The 19,259-nt window shown below is 38.3% G+C and overlaps 1 protein-coding gene across 1 annotated transcript in view; it reads left to right on the forward strand.

Annotated features, from left to right (window-relative positions):
- Positions 1-844: 844 nt before the first annotated feature.
- MTR (5-methyltetrahydrofolate-homocysteine methyltransferase) overlaps positions 845-19,259 on the forward strand; it is a gene marked incomplete at both ends in the record, with an annotated part of 91,157 nt that continues 72,742 nt past the window's right edge. Inside the window, 10 exons of the mRNA XM_084253115.1 lie at positions 845-1,054; positions 5,490-5,579; positions 8,591-8,660; positions 10,407-10,499; positions 11,858-11,964; positions 14,143-14,202; positions 14,977-15,071; positions 16,901-17,001; positions 18,060-18,121; positions 19,108-19,175. Of these exons, the coding sequence (XP_084109241.1) occupies positions 845-1,054; positions 5,490-5,579; positions 8,591-8,660; positions 10,407-10,499; positions 11,858-11,964; positions 14,143-14,202; positions 14,977-15,071; positions 16,901-17,001; positions 18,060-18,121; positions 19,108-19,175 (956 nt within the window). The remainder of the gene's footprint in view (positions 1,055-5,489; positions 5,580-8,590; positions 8,661-10,406; positions 10,500-11,857; positions 11,965-14,142; positions 14,203-14,976; positions 15,072-16,900; positions 17,002-18,059; positions 18,122-19,107; positions 19,176-19,259) is intronic.

Genomic DNA, 19,259 nt, shown 5'->3' on the forward strand with positions numbered 1-19,259 from the left:
GCCAGTGTGTTGGCTTTGAAAAGGACTGGTACACCTGAAAGAAACATAATGCCCTTTGGGAAAGAAGAAACCAGATATTGGCAAATTTGCCTTGTAAGTTATGAAAGCAACCTTCCTGAGGCCTACTTGAAGTAATTCAATCAAAATAGCTCTTTAGTCTCCATTTCAGCCTTGTTTCTATGTTATAAATTTGATATTCTGGACATAGGATAGGGCAGAGTTACAAATTTATTCCCAATGTCAGTGTACAGCATTCACACATTACTTGTTTGGATTTTAATTGATCTTCTCTTTGTCCTGATCTCGCACTCTCTTTCTCTGAAACAAGAACTACATCCTACTTTAATCAGGGTTGTGTGCTTTGCCAGTGATTTTGTATTATGTCAAATCTTTTATTAGAGTAAGCATTGTTATATGTTGATGAAAACCTTTTTTGGACAACATTTTTCCAATGCTGTGGAGTTAGGAGTCCTTTTTTTATGAACCCCCTTTCTTCTTGATTGTGGATTAAATTCTCTCTCCACACATCTTTTTCTCCTTTCATTTTCACATTTTCTCTTTTTTTAAAGAGTCATTTTTATGCATACAATAATTGGGATATAGGCCAGTGGTGCAGGGGGTGAGAGGATTCACCAGAGACAGAGTGGGGAGCAGAACAGGCAGATCTACTGAAATACATTGCTGAGGGCATCATCAATGGGTAAGACTGCTGTGTCATGTGGGTTAGCTTCCTAGTGGGGGGATCGAACCCATGCCACAGTGGCTGACCACTGCTTGATAGTGCTGAGACTTGAACCCCTGTGCCATCAGGGAAGCCCCAAATTTTCTCTTTTTTAAAGCAGATATGAAGAAAACCCAGCAGAATGAGATTGAAACCATTCTGCGGGAGAGGATCATGGTGCTAGATGGAGGGATGGGGACCATGATCCAGCGGCACCGGCTAAGTGAAGAAGACTTTCGAGGTGAAGAATTTAAAGATCACACCAGGCCACTGAAAGGCAACAATGACATTTTAAGTATAACACAACCTGATGTAATTTACCAAGTCCATAAGGTAAAGTATCCACAGCTTCTTATATTTTTATCCTGTCATCCTGCAAAATCACTCTGCCTCTGTGCTGGAGGATGCAGAAGAAAGAAGTGAATTGTTCAGAAATTGGTTGCACACCCAATAAACAGCATGCTCAGTGTTGAGTATTCAGGATAAGGAGATAAGGAAGGCAGTTTGCCACCTGCGGGGGTATTTAGACTCCAGTGAAAAGCCATAAATTCCTGGACAAATCACTATTTTCTAATCCACCATCTTATTTAGGTCACTATAAGAGCGTTAATGCAATAAAACTGGAAGGTAGATAGTATCATTTTGTAGATTTAGATGCTGAGGATCATAATGTTAAATCCCTGGCCTGATGGTATAGAGGTTCATTGACTTGAAATCCATGTGGGTTTTTTCTCATTCCATTTTTCTGTTTTCAGAAAAAGTAGCTAGCCTACATAAAGAAATCAAAGCAAGTAGCTGAGTGTTGCTAGGCTTGCAAAATTTAAAAATAAACATGGAACTAAATTATTTAATAGGCTATCATAGGAATTTCATAAAATTATGAGAAGAGGTAATATGGCGATTTAATCTGTTTTTCTGGTCTGGATTTGATTAAAAGGGCAAAGGATATTTATCAATTAATTAAGTTTTAAATTCTGGAGAAAAAAATAAATTCTGGAGGAAAGGCATTATTTATAGATGTCTCAGACTCTTCTTAATGGGAAAAAAAAAAAATCACCTAAACAAATCCCTTAGTGATTAAATGTTTCATTGTGTGTGTATAGGTTCATTCTATTGAGTGGTTACGACTTTGTTGTAGATAAGATTTCATTTGAAGAAAATACTTTTCCTTTGATCACAGTGAGAATTATAGTACTGGAAAATTTAAAATTTGTCCTTGAAGAGTTTTGGTTCCGTAGGAAGAATGGTAGCTAAGTTTTTCTGCTAGGCCTTGAGACTGTCCAGTAAGTCCTCACTTAAGGTCATTGGTAAATTGTTGGAAACCATGATTTTAAGTGAACAATTCATCTTGCCACCTGTTTTTACCATAGACTAATTGAGATCAATGAGTTAAGCTCCATCATATTTCTGGTAACAAAGGCATCACCAAACTTCAAATTAAAGGTCCAAAACACTTCTAATATTAAACAATAATTTGCCTTGCCCTACCCTTCCCTCCCTCCCGTCTTTACTTCCCACTCTCCCTTTCTTCCTTCCTTTTCCAATCTAATCATCCCATTCCAGTTCCAGGGCTGTGTTAACTAGAGCCTTTATCAGGATCTCAGGACTTATGGAGGAACCAACCCTGGACAGGAGGCTCTTCCATTGCAGGGTACACACACACACACACACACTCTCTCTCTCTCTCTCTCTCTCTTTCTATCAACATTATAAAGAAATGGCATTGAATAAAATAGTGGCATTCTAGGAGTTGCTATATAGTCAAGTCCATTATGAAATCCCAGTGTATTGTAGATTGTGAATGTCATTATGGGTATGAATTACTTGGTTTGGTTACAAATATCAGTTGTTATAATGCAGTTGATGAAAGCATAAGAGGTACCAGGTCATGTGACAGTCACTATTGTTCATATGGATTATATTAGAGTATAAGCTTCTGGAGGGCAGAAATTTATGCATGTTTTTCACTCATCCTTGCTGTCTAGAACAGTATCTCCCACATAGTAAGGACTCAGGAAATTTTTGTTGAAGGCTGTGTACTTGTTTTGTGTATTAGATAGACATCTAGATAGAACAATAAAATTCTCATGATAGAAAGTTATATGAAGCAAGATTAACTATAAATATTATAAAGATATACTTGGCTATCCCATTGCTAAGGGAATATTTACTAGCTGGAGAGATCATGCATGATGTATTGCTGGATGATGAAGGGAAAAAGATTAGGTTATTTTCACAGTTATTTCTTGTGGAGTTAGTCACTCTAGATTATATCTCATCTACACAGAAATTTTAATTTTAATGTGTAAGTGCCTGACAATACGCTTTTTGTATTGCAAGGTACACATGCATGACATTAAGCTTTTGATTGCAGTGACATTTCAAAGACATCCATCTTGAATAAACATATTGCCAACTGCTAATAAAATAACTAGATTAAAAAAAAGCAAGCTACTCTCACCCATGAAGTTCCCTATTATCTTTCTACCCAAGGTTTACCTATGTGGCCGCAGGCATTACTATCTTCTCCAGGACTTTTGAGTAATGAATCTTGATTTTTTTCCAAATGTTCCCTGGTGATTGCTGCTGAAGTGTGTCCTGCAATTTTAAGAACCACAAAAGCTGTTCCTGCTTTTGCCTCTGGTATTAGCTTACCACAGGTAGTATGGGCCCAGGTGAGTGCCTTGGGCATTCCTAGCTGGTAGCATCACTATAGATAAGCAGAGAGGACAAGAAACAAAATTCAAAACATCTGTTAATGTCTTGAAATGCTGTCATTAGCATACTCCTTTTATCTTGACAGCCTTCTCCATGAGAAAACTGAGCAGAGAAACTATGTAGCTTATCCCAGATCACACATTTTTTAAACTGTTGAAATTAGGATTGGAATTTGAGGGGTGTCATATCCACAGTGTGTGAGTTGGGATATTTAAGGAAAGAAGGTGGCAGTGAAACACATTTTAATTTTTTTTTTTTAAGATTTATGTATTTATTTATACAAGCACTGGGTACAGTCAGAAGCGTGGGAGGGTGAGAGAATTCACCAGAGTCAGAGTGGAGTGCAACCAGACAGATTGATGAGGTACACTGCTGAGGGGAGCAGCGGGCAAGATAGGAGAGGTCTGCGCGCCATGTGGGACCCTCACCTGGTGGCTGGCGATCGAATTGGCGCTGCAGAGGCTGCGGGCAGCTTTGCAGCCCAGCGCTCAACCGCTGCACCACCGGGGAGGCCCACACATTCTAAATTTCATGTTATGAAAATTTTAAAAATCTATACAAAATGGAGAAAATAACAATTTAGAAATATTTTTGTAGTTTTAAAGATAGTATGTGTTCATCATTTAAAATATGTCTAACTAGATAGTATAGAAAAGCATGAAGTGAAAAAAAAAACACTTGTATTGACAAAGGTAAGACATAATTATTTTTCACATACTTGAATTTCACATTTTAATATACTTAACTATTTTAGAATATTTCTAAAATAATGTTTTTATTTTTTATATTTTTTAAAATCCCAAATTAAATTGGGATTATGTTACTTTTTACATTTTATAGTTTGTATTTTTTTACTTATATACCGTAGCATTAAATATTCTGAAACTTTTTTTTTTAAAGATTTATTTTATTTGTACAAGAACTGGGATACAGGTCAGATGTGCGGGAGGGTGAGAGGATTCACCAGAGACAGAGCGGGGAACAGAACAGGCATACCAACTAAAACACACTGCTGAGGGGAGCAGCGGGCGAGACAGGAGAGGTTCGCTGTGCCATGTGGGTTGCTCCACGGCCGGCTGGGTTCGAACCGGCAATTTAGAGGCTGCGGACAGCTTCACAGTGCTGCGTTCAACTGCTGTGCCACCAGGGAGGTCCTGGAACATTACTTTAATAACTTCATAATAACTTAGTTTATGTACATATCATTAGTTACATAACTAATCTTACACTAGGTGCTAAAGCTGTGTTAAATATTTTTGCTCTTATTTTGGAAAGTTAAATTTATTATGAGTTGTTCTTTTTTTTTTTTTTTAAGATTTATTTATGCATAGAAGAACTGGCGTATAGGCCAGAGGTGCTGGGTTGAGAAGATTCACCAGGGATAGAGTAGGGAGCAGAGTAGGTGAATTTACTGAAATACACTGCTGAGGGGAGCAGTGAGCTAGACAGGAGAGGTCTGCTGCACCATATGTGGGTGAGCTCCCTGGCTGGGGATCGAACTCGGGCCACAGCGGTGTTAGTGGGATAGCATATAGACATAACCCCTATGCCACCAGGGAGGCCCTGCAAGAAATGTTTCAAACAAGGAGAACAGGAGCATACCAAGGTCCTCAAGGTTCTAGTAAGGGTGTGGGTCTGCTCTATAGGGACTAGAAAATGTGGACTGAAACACTGTGGTCAGATTTGAGGTCTTAGGAGATAGAGCAGTTCTCGGTGGGAATCAGATTGAGTGCCCATCCTGTGCCAGATCTTACAGCACCCCTGTGTAGTTGGTTTCTAATACTTCCAAAGAGGAAAGGAACTTGACTCAATTCATACAACTTGGTATGTAAACTTCATCTGAATTCATGTTCTTTTTTTTTTTATTTATACAACACACCTTTCTATGAAATCCTTGTATGTTTTTGTATCTGTAACCTCTAGTGTCATGCCTTGCATTCAGTAAGTTGTCAAAAGGTATTTGGTGATGGTAATGAGGAAAAAGCATGGTTATTGTTGAAGACAGGGTCTCTAAAATCTCTAACGTTGGCATTGCTCTCTCTTGTTGCAGGATTACTTGCTGGCTGGAGCAGATATCATTGAAACAAATACATTTAGTAGCACTAGTATTGCTCAAGCTGACTATGGCCTTGAACACTTGGTAAGAATTCAATTTTTCCTGATATCTAAGATGTTCATGAGCATTTGCTATATTGGTAGCGAGAAAATCAAAGCTGCAGAGTCGGACTATTGCCTAGTTAACTACTGTTTGTGGTCACACAGGGAAAATGGTTTGAATTTCTTCTGCAACCCATTCATTTTCCATCTGGCTGCTTTTATGAGCAAGTAATAATCAAATAAAAATTATACATATTATACAGTGGCCTTTGGTAAAGGCATAGTGATTGGCTCTGTGTGCAGTTTTGTGAGGCTTTTTAAGTACTGGGCAACAGATTTGATTTCCTTTTTTTTTTTTAAGTTGTTGCAAAATTCATGTAACATAAAATTTACGATCTTAATAGTATGATCCAGTGGCATTAAGGACAGTCAGTTTATTGTGCTACCGTTATCATTATCTATCCACAGACCTTTTCATCTTGAAAAACTGAAACTTTATATCTATTAAACAATAGCAATCTGTTGTCCCTTCCTGTCCCCCTGGAAATTAGTATCCTGTAAAAATTCTGTTTGTATGAATTTTACTGTCCTAGGTACCTTATATAAGTGGAATCATACAGCATATGTTCTTTTGTGACTGGTTGTTTCAGTTAGCTTAATGCCCTCAAGATTCATATGTACTGTAGCCTGTGTCAGAATTTCCTTTCTTTTTAAGGTTGCATCCCATTGTGTATGTGTATATGTGTGTGTATGTGTATCCCATTTTGTATATACACCAATTACACACACACTACATTTTCTTCATCCATTGATGAATTCCAGAATTCTTTCTTTTTTTTTTTAAGATTTATTTATTTACTCAAGCACTGGGTACAGTCAGAAGTGTGGGAGGGTGAGAGAATTCACCAGAGGCAGAGCGGAGAGCAGAGCAGGCAGACTGACGAGGTACACTGCTGAGGGGAGCAGCGGGCAGCAGGAGAGATCTGTGTGGCATGTGGGACCCTCACCTGGCAGCCGGGATCGAACTGGCGCTGCAGAGGCTGCGGGCGGCTTTGCAACCCAGCTCTCAACCACTGCGCCACCAGGGAGGCCCTGAATTATTTCTATCTTTTGGCTACTGTGAATGACCTTGATATGAACATGGTGTACAGATAGTCTATTTGAGTTCCTACTTTCATTTCCTTTTAGTACATACCCAAAAGTGGAACACTGCATAATATGATAATTTTTTTTTTTTTTTTTTGGAGAAACTACCATACTATTTTCCAGAGTGATTGCCCCATTTTAGATGGTCACCACACCAGCAGACTAAAAGTGTTCCAGTTTTTCTCATCTTTGTCAGAACTTTTGTTTTTATGATTTTCTGATAGTAGCCATTTTATTGGGTAGGGGGTGAAGGATTTGGTTTCTGTTTAGTTAACATATGCTTCCATAGTAAATTTTTTTAAATGTTAATGATACATACATGTTAGATGCTAGTGTTCACATTTCTGTGTGGGATTTTTCTAGATATATGACTCTGTTTTTATGCAGGTAGTTCTGATTGTTCAGTACTTATTTCTCTCATGATTTTTGGGTTATCAACTAGTTAAATTGTAAATCCTATACTCCGGTTAAATTGTAAATCCTAACCCTCTGATCCCTGGCTTCTGTAGCATATGTAAATAGACACAACTTTGGAGGGTCTTTTTTTTTTTTTTTTAATTTTCTAGAGGCATGTCTTATTTATTTATTTATTATTTGTTTGTTTGGTTTATACATGCACTGGGTACAGTCAGAAGCGCGAGAGGGTGAGAGAATTCACCAGAGCCAGAGCGGGGAACAGAACAGGCAGAAGGACCGGAGTACACTGCTGAGGGGAGCAGCGGGCGGCAGGAGAGGTCTGCGCGCCATGTGGGACCCTCCTCCGGTGGCCGGGGAGCAGCCGGGGATCGAACCGGTGCCGCAGAGGCCGCGGGCAGCTTCGCAACCCAGCGCTCAACCTCTGCGCCACCGGGGAGGCCCTGGAGGGTCTTTTAGAAGCACCTAGATTCCAGCTTTAGCTTAGAAGATAGATTATTAAAAAATTATTAAAATAGTTATTAAGTAAGATTTGATCTGCTTTATACTTTAATTTTAATTTTAGTGTTTTCCCCAATAGAGAGTCTGTGAGACAGTGTTGTGGAGCATTTCAAGTTGAATGCTACCATGAGGAGCTTTTGCAGAGAACTTACTAAGTTTAGGACCCTTTGTGAGATCAGGTGCCTTTTGGGTTATCAAGGAAAAATGAAATTATATTGCAATTACTGTGGTGTTATTTTAGGGCAGGAGTTGGCAAACTTTTTCTGTAAAGTACCCAAGAGTAAATACTTTAGACTTCATTGGCTCCTTGTTCTTGGGTAAGGATCCAAGGCACCTAGGTACTTAGAATTTGAAGGGATCTTGAAGATTACAAATCATGCTCTCCAAACCCAATCTGTGGAAGGGCTTCAGGAGGCCTATACACTGCTTTAAATCTTAAGCAGTGCTTTGTATGTTTGTGGTACTTGTTTTTTATTTCCTAGTTGAGAAGGGTCATGGTCCTTTACCAAATCCTCCAGAGGTTAATAATCTACAAAAAGTTCAGAACCAATGATCCAACCATTGTATGGTGAGGGAAGTCAGGGCCTGGAGAAGTTGCTAGGGAGCTGCCCAGGCAGGCGTGACAGCTGACTTGAGAAGCCATGCTTTTTCTAAGCCTGTCCCTTTTCCATTCCTATACTGTTTTCTAATTCTCAGAATATTTAACTATATCATCTTATTCTATGATATGCCAGATGTGCAATAGTTTCCCTTTTTACCAGCTAATTTGTGGTTTGGGGAAGAACCTAACAGCAATTCTCAAAGATTTACCTTTGGTGCTGGCTTGAGGTTGGGGCACATAATGGGCCTTTTTGGGTAAGGTGAATTCAGACCTCAAATCAATTCCCTTTGCATTTCCTTACTGAATAAAAAAGGGTTTTAGGAGATTATAAATTTTAATTTATTGTATGGTGAAAAAAAAAGGACAAGCTAACGATTGTGGTTGGTATGTAGGTCTACAGGATGAACAGGTGCTCTGCAGAAGTGGCCAGAAAAGCAGCTGAGGAGATAACATTCCAGACAGGTATGGAATGTTTTTTTCGCTTTTTTAACCTACATTTTTCCTGTGACATTCTCAGGTATAGTAATGACATTCTCAGGTATACTAGAAGTGTCTTTGCCCTTATTCCTTTCATGAAGATAGACTGACTATAAACATTGCAAATACCATATTATACTTATTTATGGGTTACTTCTCTGCAGTTTCATAACCAAGCAGTCAGCCTCTCTCTGAACTGACTTTTTCACTATGAGCAATGGGCTTAGGGTTTACTGTGTTTACTCTGCTGGGGGTTAAAACCTACGTTTGTAGCCAGGATCATGGCTTCCTTGTATATTTAGAGCTCAAATGATTTCTCTTCCTTTGAGGGAGAGAAATTATCATGTTATTAAGGTAGTGGCTGTTTTGGTTAATTTGGTTATTAAGGTATTTGATCATGCTTTTACCGCTACCCTCATCCTTGTGATTGTCTTCTATAGGTAAAGGGATATTGTCTTTTGCGTATTTGCCACTTCCTACTTCTGATGTCCTCAAGGGCTCTGTGTAGAACACACAAATGTGGCATTAGATTCAGTCTTGCTGGGATTTGAAAAGTGGCACCCCAAAATAAATAACCTCCTGGTTGGCTGCCATAAGAACACTTGGGCACCAGCTGGTAGGGAGGTTTTAAGGGAGGGGAGGGAATAGAAGAAATATATGGAGCCCCTTAAGATTTGGAAATGTGAAATTATTGCCAAAAGGAAAAATGTGAAGCAAAATTGCTAGGAAGATAGACGCCAGTATACTAATGGGGACTGAAGCAATTTATAGGAACTCTGTTTCTGAGGGATAATGTTTATATCCATAGCAATGCATAGCCTATTGCCTCAAGAGAATTACAGGTCAGAGGATATTAAACCAGCTAAAGTAGGCAAAGATAAGGACATTTTTTCTTTTACTCATTACTACTTAGCTTTGAGCATAACAAAGAATATTTGGGCCTACAACCTACTGAAAATTTGGATTATCAACTAGTTGGCAGTCTTTTCCAGTTAAATTGTAAAGCCTAACCCAGGTTATTGAGTGGTTAGAATCACTAAAGGTAATGAGCCCTTTGATCCTTAGCTTCTGTAGGATATGTAAATACACACACATAGGATATATAAATACACAATACTTTGGAGGGTCTTCTAGCCTAAAGGATAGATTATTAAAGAATTATTTAAAGAGTTATTAAAGTAAGATTTGATCTGCTTCATACTTTAATTTTAGTATTTTCCCCAGTAAGAGTCTGTGAGACAGTGTTGTGGAGAATTTCAAGTTGAATGCTATCATGAGGAGCTTTTGCAGAACTCTGTTAAGTTTAGGACCTTGAACATTTTTTAAAAATAGGGAGAAAGATAATTTGTCCAAACATAGCTATGTTGATAGAAAAGGATGACCTAGGGAAACAATTTGAAACCAATTATGTGACCATTCAGAGTATGTGCACATCCTTTATATTTTGTAATTTCCCTACTGGGAGTGGGATAGCCTCCATATAGCCTCCTCCAATTATAAAACATATAATTACAGTAAAATCTATGAATCAGCCCCTAACGTGGGATAAAGACTATAAATAGCCCCTTGTTTGCTCAGGAAAGGTCAAGTTTTATAGTTAAAGGAATTAAGAAAAAAAAATGTTTTTGTGATTTTTGGATTTCCTAGTTAGGGACAATAGACCTGTGTTGATTCATAACCAAAAAAGTCAAGTTATTTAGAGATTTAATACTTGTTTTGCTTCTCCCAAAGGAATTAAGAGGTTTGTGGCAGGAGCTCTGGGTCCAACTAATAAGACACTCTCCGTGTCCCCATCTGTGGAAAGACCAGATTTTAGGAACATCAGTGAGTATTTACCATATATCATAATTGACCTTGGTCAAGTACCTCTGTGTTTCAGTAATCTATAAATCTGTAAAATTGTGTCAATAACAGGATCTATTTCAGGGTTATTATGACTTAATCTATGTAAAGAATATAATACTCCCTGGAATGTAATAAAGTGGGGAAAGGAATGACTTCTGATACGGAAATAGATAAGATTTTTTGCCGCCTTTTTTTTTTTTTAATAGAGGCATGTTTTTATTTATTTGTTTGTTTGTTTTGTTTATACATGCACTGGGTACAGTCAGAAGTGTGGGAGGGTGAGAGAATTCACCAGAGCCAGAGCAGGGAGCAGAGCAGGCAGAAGGACCGAAGTACACTGCTGAGGGGAGCAGTGGGCGGCAGGAGAGGTCTGCGCGCCATGTGGGACCCTCCTCTGGTGGCCGGGGAGCAGCCGGGGATCGAACCGGCGCCACAGAGGCAGCGGGCAGCTTCGCAACCCAGCGCTCAACCGCTGCGCCACCGGGGAGGCCCTTTGCCGCCTTTTTTTGAAGTATAATTGACATCCAACTTATATTGGTTTTAGTCATGCAGCATAATTATTTGACACTTGTAAACAATGAAAAATGATTACAATATGTTTATTTTCCATTCATCTTAGCAGTTTTTCAAATTTGCCATACTGTTATTGCCTATAGAACCCATGCTGTGTGATAAATCCTTGTGGCATATGTTTTTTACTGAAAATGTGTACATCTTAATCCCCTTCACCCATTTTGTCCACTCCCAACTCCTCTCCCCTTAAGATATTTCCAGCAAAATTTGTACCTCGGTATGGCTGAACACTTATATTTGAGGCTGAAATTGCTCATCAGGCATGTTTCCTATCTGAGAGAGTTGGTGTTACAGGGAAAGGACAAAAACCACGTAGGACTGCAGCCTTTTTTCCAGAGTGGATGAGAGCATGTGACTCAACCTTTGAAGTATCCAAATTGGTGTGACATATTTCTGCAGTTATCCATCACACTCATTCCTTAACTGATTGATGAAAATCATCCTTTGAAAGAATGAGGTGTTTTAACGGTGTTGAAAGTAAAGGGACAGGGCTCAAGAAATCATGCACCTCACTCACTCTTGACATAGACATGGGAAGTGGAGGTGACGTGGAAAGAGTTTCGGAGCAACTATATTCAGTTGCTGGTGTAAGTCTATCACCGCCCTATTTCTTTATTCTGTTTCTTACAAAAGGTGATGTTTTTCTTAAGTCATGTGTTATAATTCATAAAGTTAGTCCATGGGCCCTAGGCCTGAACTCAGCCTGTCTTGCTCATTAGAAGATATTGATGACTTATGTCTTGGGTGTGATTTATTATTTGCAGCATATGATGAGCTCGTTGAAGCATACAAAGAGCAGGCCAAAGGACTTCTGGATGGTGGGGTTGATATCTTACTTGTTGAAACTGTTTTTGATACTGCCAACGCCAAGGTGAGTTAATGGAGAAACAAGGGACAGGGCTGTGGTGGTGGCTGTGATGGATTCTCTAATATAGTGAGAAGCCATAGTCACTATTGAAGTTAAATAAAATTCCTCTATTCCATTTGATTCTTAAATATTTTTCTTTTAAAGATTTATTTATTTATTTATTTATTTATTTATTTATTTATTTATTTATTTATTTATACAAGCACTGGGTACAGTCAGAAGCGCAGGAGGGTGAGAGAATTCACCAGAGCCGGAGTGGGGAGCAGAGCAGGCAGAAGGACCGAAGTACACTGCTGAGGGGAGCAGCGGGCGGCAGGAAAGGTCTGCGCGCCATGTGGGACCCTCCTCCGGTGGCCAGGAAGCAGCCGGGGATCGAACCGGCGCTGCACAGGCTGTGGGCAGCTTCGCAACCCAGAGCTCAACCGCTGTGCCACCGGGGAGGCCCTGATTCTTAAATATTTTTAATGAAGATAGTAGAATGAGAAAAACTTGAAAAATTATCTTTTTTTTACAGATTTATTTATTTATGTATACAAGAAGTGGGGTACAGGCCAGAGGTGTGAGGGTGAGAGGATTCAGCAGAGACAGAGTGGGGAGCAGAACAGGCAGACTGACTGAAATACACTGCTGAGGGGAGCAGCGGGCGAGTCAGGAGAGGTCTGCTGTGCCATGTGGTAGCTCCCTGGCCAGGGATCGAACTTGTGCTGCAGTGGCTGTGGATAGCTTCATCGGTTGCATCTTAACCCCTTGCACCACCAGGGAGGCCCCCAAAGTTATCTTTTTTAATTAGTTAAATTTTTTAAGTTACAAAAGGATATATTTTCATATATAGCTATTATATATGACTAAATACATCCATAATAATTCCATATCCATGGTTCTAAATTCAAAAGATATATGAATAAGGAGTGATAAGTTAATTTCCTTCCTATTTCCTGGATATTCAATTCATTTCCCTGAAACAACTACTATTACCAGTGTAACTCTTGACAGAGATGCTATGCAAAGAAAAGCACACATGTGCGTACATGTTTGTATTCCTTGCATATGTACAAGGGTACATAAGATTATGGAGTGAGAAGTAAATATTCTTACATCTATGTCTTTGCACGTGGTGCATAGGATAAATTTCTGTAGTGAAATTGCTGGGTCAAGGGGTATGTGCATTGTTAATTTTGATCTTTCGTGTCAAACTGCCCTCCTTTGAGATTATACTCACTTATATTCCAATCAGCAAGCGGTGCACAGTTGTGCTGGTTTTACCACACCTCCTTTAATACCACTTACTGTTGAACTTTTGGCTCTTTTCCAGTCTGATGAAAAATGCTGTCTCACTGTAGCTTTAATTTGTATTTTTTCTGATGATAAATAAAACTGAGCAACTTTTTCAGTTTTATAACCATTTGTCTTTCCTCTTTTGGGATTTCTGTCTGCCTTTTTTTCTAATGAATTTTTAAAATTTTTTTAATTACTTTTTTTTAAAAGATTTATTTATTTATGCATGCAAGAGCTGGGGTACAGGCCAGAGATTCGGGGGGAGGGGTGAGAGGATTCACCAGAGACAGAGTAGGGAGCAGAACAGGCATAAGGACCGAAGTACACTGCTGAGGGGAGCAGTGGGGGAGACAGGAGAGGTCTGCTGCGCCATGTGGGTTGCTCCCTGGCCTGCCAGGAATTGAATCCACGCTGAAGAGGCTGTGGACAGCTTCACAGCGCGGCGCTGTGAAGCCCAAAATATGCACATTTTAGAATCAGGAAATATGATAAAATGAAGCTCTATTGCCTGGAACTAAATACTTAACATGGACAGTACAGAGTAACATGAGATTTGTACCTTTATAACCCATTATAAGCTCACACTCATTTTTGCAGTGGCATATACTGTCGGCTCATAGACCTGCCATGTGTAAATGGGGATGTGGAGGGCAGAGGCATTCTTATTTATCTATTTAATTTTGATTGAGAGGAAATGAGTTCATAGATGAACTTTCAGAGAGCACAGTTTTGAGGAAGGAGTGCTAGGTTGTGCATTGCAAGGAATACGTCGTCTTCTCCCAGAGAACACAATGTTTATAGTATCTGAAGAGGTCTTAGAAAAGGGAGCATCCTGTTTGGCCAGTTAGACTGACTTGGGACACAGTCTTTTAGATATAAAGATGTTCCGTTTTTCCCCTTCAACAGGCAGCTTTGTTTGCCCTCCAAAACCTTTTTGAAGAGGAGTATGTACCCCGGCCTATCTTTGTAAGTTCTAAAATGTTTGCATTATGAAATTTTTTCAGTCGCTATTATCAGGGCAGGGCTTTGGTTTCTTGCACTATAAAACTAAGATAGTATCTTTAGAAATCACTAACTTTAGCTCCCTCTATTCACTTCCTTCCTACCTTCCTACCTTCCTACCAGCTCTAGACCATTAGCAGTCTTATCACTGGTAATGTGAAGAAAATGAATCTAGAAGTGGTTGGTAGAAGACAGGTTATTCCATAGAAGCCTAATGAATTGGTCCCCTGAAGCCAAAGACTTAGAAACTCTCTTTTATTAGTCCATAAAGAGAATTGGGCTTGCATGCTGACTGTGAGGTAGCCAATAATAAAGACACCACGAGACTGCCAGTTTATTAACTCAGTAGGTAGACCCACATAAGAATTCTAAGACTGCTTGGTAAGAATAGAAAATAGTCAAAGCAAGGGGTGTTAGATGAATCTGATGTTTAATAACAGGAGACCATCATACCCTGCAGCTTCTCCAATTGGACTGAATGTGTAAGTTCTAAAGCCTTTTTGGTTATTTCTTTTGCCTCAATGACTTTCTCTTTCTTTTGTTTTTTATGACTTACCAGTTCCTTCCCCCAGTCACAATGCATGGTCTATTCTGACCGTTACAAAAATGCTGCCTTTGAGTTTGAGTTCCACAGTTCTCTCCATTGTGAGAGAACAAAGAAAGCCAGCTTGCTCATTTTTATTTTGTCTTTGTGTCTGTATTCTTAAACTGAATCTATATTGTTGACTGTTAATTCAGATTTCAGGGACCATTGTTGATAAAAGTGGGCGGACTCTTTCAGGACAGACAGGAGAAGCATTTGTCATCAGTGTGTCTCATGCAGACCCACTCTGGTGAGTGATCATTCTTTCCTTGACTCCATTCCTTTTGGGGGAAATCTTTTCTTATGGCTATAAAAAGTGGCCTGAGAAAGGACTACATCTACATATTTCTACTCTACCTTTTCCATGGGGATGTTGGTTTTCTTTAAATATTTTCAGGTTTTTCCATAAGGGTATTAGAGGCCACTGCATAAATGGGTTAATAGAAATGACTGGGAGAGTTCTCATATCTTCTGGGCCTGACTTATAGTTACCTTTTTGTCTAAAGTGTCCCTTGTATAATTAAGACTATGCTTAGCGTGGTAATAACACTTTAAAATATTATCAGCACTTATATTTTTGGGGCAATGCTTTATGAAGATTTTTCACTCTGTACTCATGGAGCAAACAGAAGCAGTCTAACTTGGAATAAAGTGGATTTTTTTAACTTACATTTTTATCTTTTTGCTGGTGCCAAAACTTTTTCTTTTTTGTAAATTAATTATTTTTGAAGTAACATTGGTTTACAACATTGTTTATGATGAGAAGTATAGGATCATGGGATCTCCCCATTCAGGTATTGTTACTACACCACACCTACCACCAAAGCACCAATAGTCCTCCACCACATCCTTTGTGCTGCCTCTCTGCTTCGTTCTCTCCCTTCTTCTTCCCCCTCTTCTTCTGGTAGCTTCAGTTTTATAGACAGATTTATAGGATTAGTTAATGGTTTGGCTTTATCTGACCCTTTGTTTTATTTCTTTGGATGCCACATATCAATGACACCATTTAGTATTTGTCTTTCTCTTTATGGCTTATTTCACTTATCATCATCCCAGCCAGTTCATCCATGTTGCAAAAGACAAGACTGTTCTATTGTGTATAAACCACATCCTCCTGAATCTACCCTCTGTCTTTGGACACTTGGGTTGTTTCCATAGCTTGGCTAGTGCAGATAGTGCTGTAGTAACATAGAAGTGAATATATGCCTTTGAATTAGTGTTTTTGTGTTTTGGGGTAGAGACTTAAGAGTGAAATTGCTGGGTCATATTGTAGATCCATTTTTAATCTTTTGAGAAACCTCCATACTGTTTTCCAGAGGGCTGGACCAGTCTGTGAAGGACCAGTCACCAACAGTATATGAAGGTTCCTTTTTTTCCATATCCTTGCCAACTCTTGTTTCTGGACTTTTTGATATGAGCCATTCTCACTAGTGAGGTGGTGTCTCATTACAATTTTGATTTGCATTTCCCTTTTAAGTGATGAAAATGAGCACTTTTTCATGTGCCTGTTTGCACATGTATGTTTTCTTTGGAGAAACACGTATTTATTAATAGCTCTTTTGTCCTTTTTTTCAATGGATTATTTGTTTTCTTTTTGTTGAGCTGTATGACTATCAGCAGCTATTAGATATATGGTGTATAAAAATTTTTTTCAATTCAGTATGGTGTCTTTTTTGCTTTAGTGAGTATTTCATTCATTGTACAGAAGCTTTTTAGTTTAATCTAGTCCCAATTGTTTAATTCTTTTTTGCTATTTGAGTAGTCTCCACAAAGACATCACTGAAGCCTATGTTGTGGAGTGTTATGCCTAAGTTTTCATCTGTATTTTATGGTTTCAATTCTTACATCCAAGTCTCATCCATTTTGAGTTAACTTTTATGTATAGTATATAGTCATCTGTTTTCACTTTTTTGCATGTGGCTATTCAGTTTTTCCAACACCATCTATTAAAGAGGCTTTCCTTTCTCCAGTGTGTATTCTTGATTTCATTGTTAACTGTCTATATAGGTGTGAACATACTCCCTTGTCATATCTTGAATAAAAGATGGTGCTTCTGATATTTGCTTTTTATTTTTCCAGTATTGGATTAAATTGTGCTCTGGGTGCAGCTGAAATGAGGCCTTTTGTTGAAACAATTGGAAAATGTACAACAGCCTATGTCCTCTGTTATCCCAATGCAGGTGTGTATTTCAAGGTACTCTCACATTGGATAGAGAAATACATAGACATGGGTAGATGGAGCAACTCTTGATTAAAAGAGTTTGTTTTGCAGTTTTGGTATATAGCTGACATTCAAATGGATTTCTAAATGAAAAATATATGGGTCTAGACCACTGTTTTCCTCTAGACTTGGAACCAGTGTGGCTCAATCTGAAAGGTTCAGAATTGGACAAAACTTTGGGGAATGAAGCCTGGTCACATAACTTACCTTCGCCTTTGGTGACAATGCTTACCACATGGACATGGTCAAAGATATTTGTGAAGAGAAGCGGGAGGCTTCTTTTCTGAAAGAGCAGATAGAAAAACATCTGTGTGTTGTTACCTTTTTCTTTTTTAAGTTAGGATTTCTAATGTGCTTATATAAAAATTCCTAAAATGTTTGTAGATAGTTCTCAAAGTGTCCAATTAAATATTGATGATGTATTCTGGGTTATCCTGATTTCCTGGTAAATGTTTTTTGAGCACTGCTTAGTTACTTAGGGCTAAAAATAATTTTCCAGCCTTCTTTCACCAAATACGTACATTTTAATGCACACTAAATTTTATTTCCCACAAAGAGCAAGATAATTGGAAGTGGATAATAAATAAAACAGGAAATTGCATGGTAAGATGCTAAGGGTTTACTCAGGAAAATTCATTTGAAAGGAAACTGGTTATCTTTGCTTATTTGTTTTTAATTGCATGTCAGGTATATGCTTGTTCAGAAAGTATGTAGCACTCCCCAGTGCTGCATCACTAGCAGCTAGGTAACAAGAATGAACTTCCTTTAGGGAAGTTATAGTATTGACGCTTTCAAATGGAAAAAAAATAGTGAATATTTATTTTCATTTTACTTTTTTAGTTTTTGCTGTCGCATCTGTGTATTTACTGAATTTTATGTTAAAATTTATTTGTTCTTGCATGTATTCTTCATTTGATTATAAATATAATTTTAAAAAGTTTAAACCTAACACCTTTACAACTACTATGCCTATTTGTTAAGGTAGTTTGCAATAATGGTTGAAATATACTTTCTCAGGTCTTCCCAATACCTTCGGTGACTATGATGAAACGCCGCACATGATGGCCATGCATCTCAAGGTCAAGAATCCTCTTTGACTTGGTTTTCAAGAGACAGAAAAATGATAATTTTGATTTAGAATACTTAGAAATAGAATTGTCCCCTAAAGAAATCCTTTTAATATAATAAAAGCTCAATGACACTGAATTAAGGTGATGGAGCAGGAAGACAGGCAAGCTGTCAGTGTTCTTCCCACTTGGTACTTGTGGCTGCTAGAAAATTCCCACAGTTCCAATCCAAACTCCTTGAAATTTGACTTTCCTCTGTAGCTCTCACACATGGCTCCGCTTCATAAACTGCTGGGTGGAAAAGATACCTTCCTTGCTCCCCTTCACTCTCTTCTCCCATATGCCTCCCATCTTTGAATCTCAGGTCTTGAGATTCTTTTTCCTTAATTCTAGTTTCCAACTCACTGATTTGCTGTCTGTTAATGATTCCATTCTTATGATGCCAGTGCCTTATGTAGGTTATCTGTCCAATACGCTGGTTTTTTAGTTTCTTTGTTTTCTCTGTTACTGTCCTTCATTAATTAGTCTGTGATTAAATTCCAGGAACCATGTTGTCCAATATATAGCATCTGCCACATGTGGTTATTGGAACACTTGAAATACAGCTATTGTGACTGAGGAATTTTTAATTCATTAGATATTTTTATTTATTTAAATTAAAAAACTGATACTCACTTTCTATGTTATTTCAAAATACATTGTCCAGCTCACATTCATTCAACTCAGTATATGGGTTAAAAAAAAATATTATCAGACAGGCAAATAAATGCCTTCTGCATTTTAAATGATATAAAGATTTTTGTAGTATCTGATACTGTTCTTTGCTTTTAATCTTATATCTAGGGCATGTGAAAGCTTTATATCTAGAGTTAACTATATTTAAATTCCTTTTTAATGTGGAATTTGTCATTCAGGAGTAGTTATATTTTCTGTTGAATTGATGGTGGTGAGTTTAGAATTCAGATGTACTCTCTTAAACTTTCTCTTCTTCAATGCAGGACTTTGCTATGGATGGCTTGGTCAATGTTGTTGGTGGATGCTGTGGTACAACACCAGATCATATCAGGTAATAATCATTTCTAAAAACTTTACCTTTGGTGTGGGATGAATTGTGTCCTAATTCTGAGTTCCTTGGAATGCAACTGAATTT

This window comes from Talpa europaea, assembly GCF_964194135.1.
Source record: "Talpa europaea genome assembly, chromosome: 14".
NCBI lineage: Eukaryota > Metazoa > Chordata > Mammalia > Eulipotyphla > Talpidae > Talpa > Talpa europaea.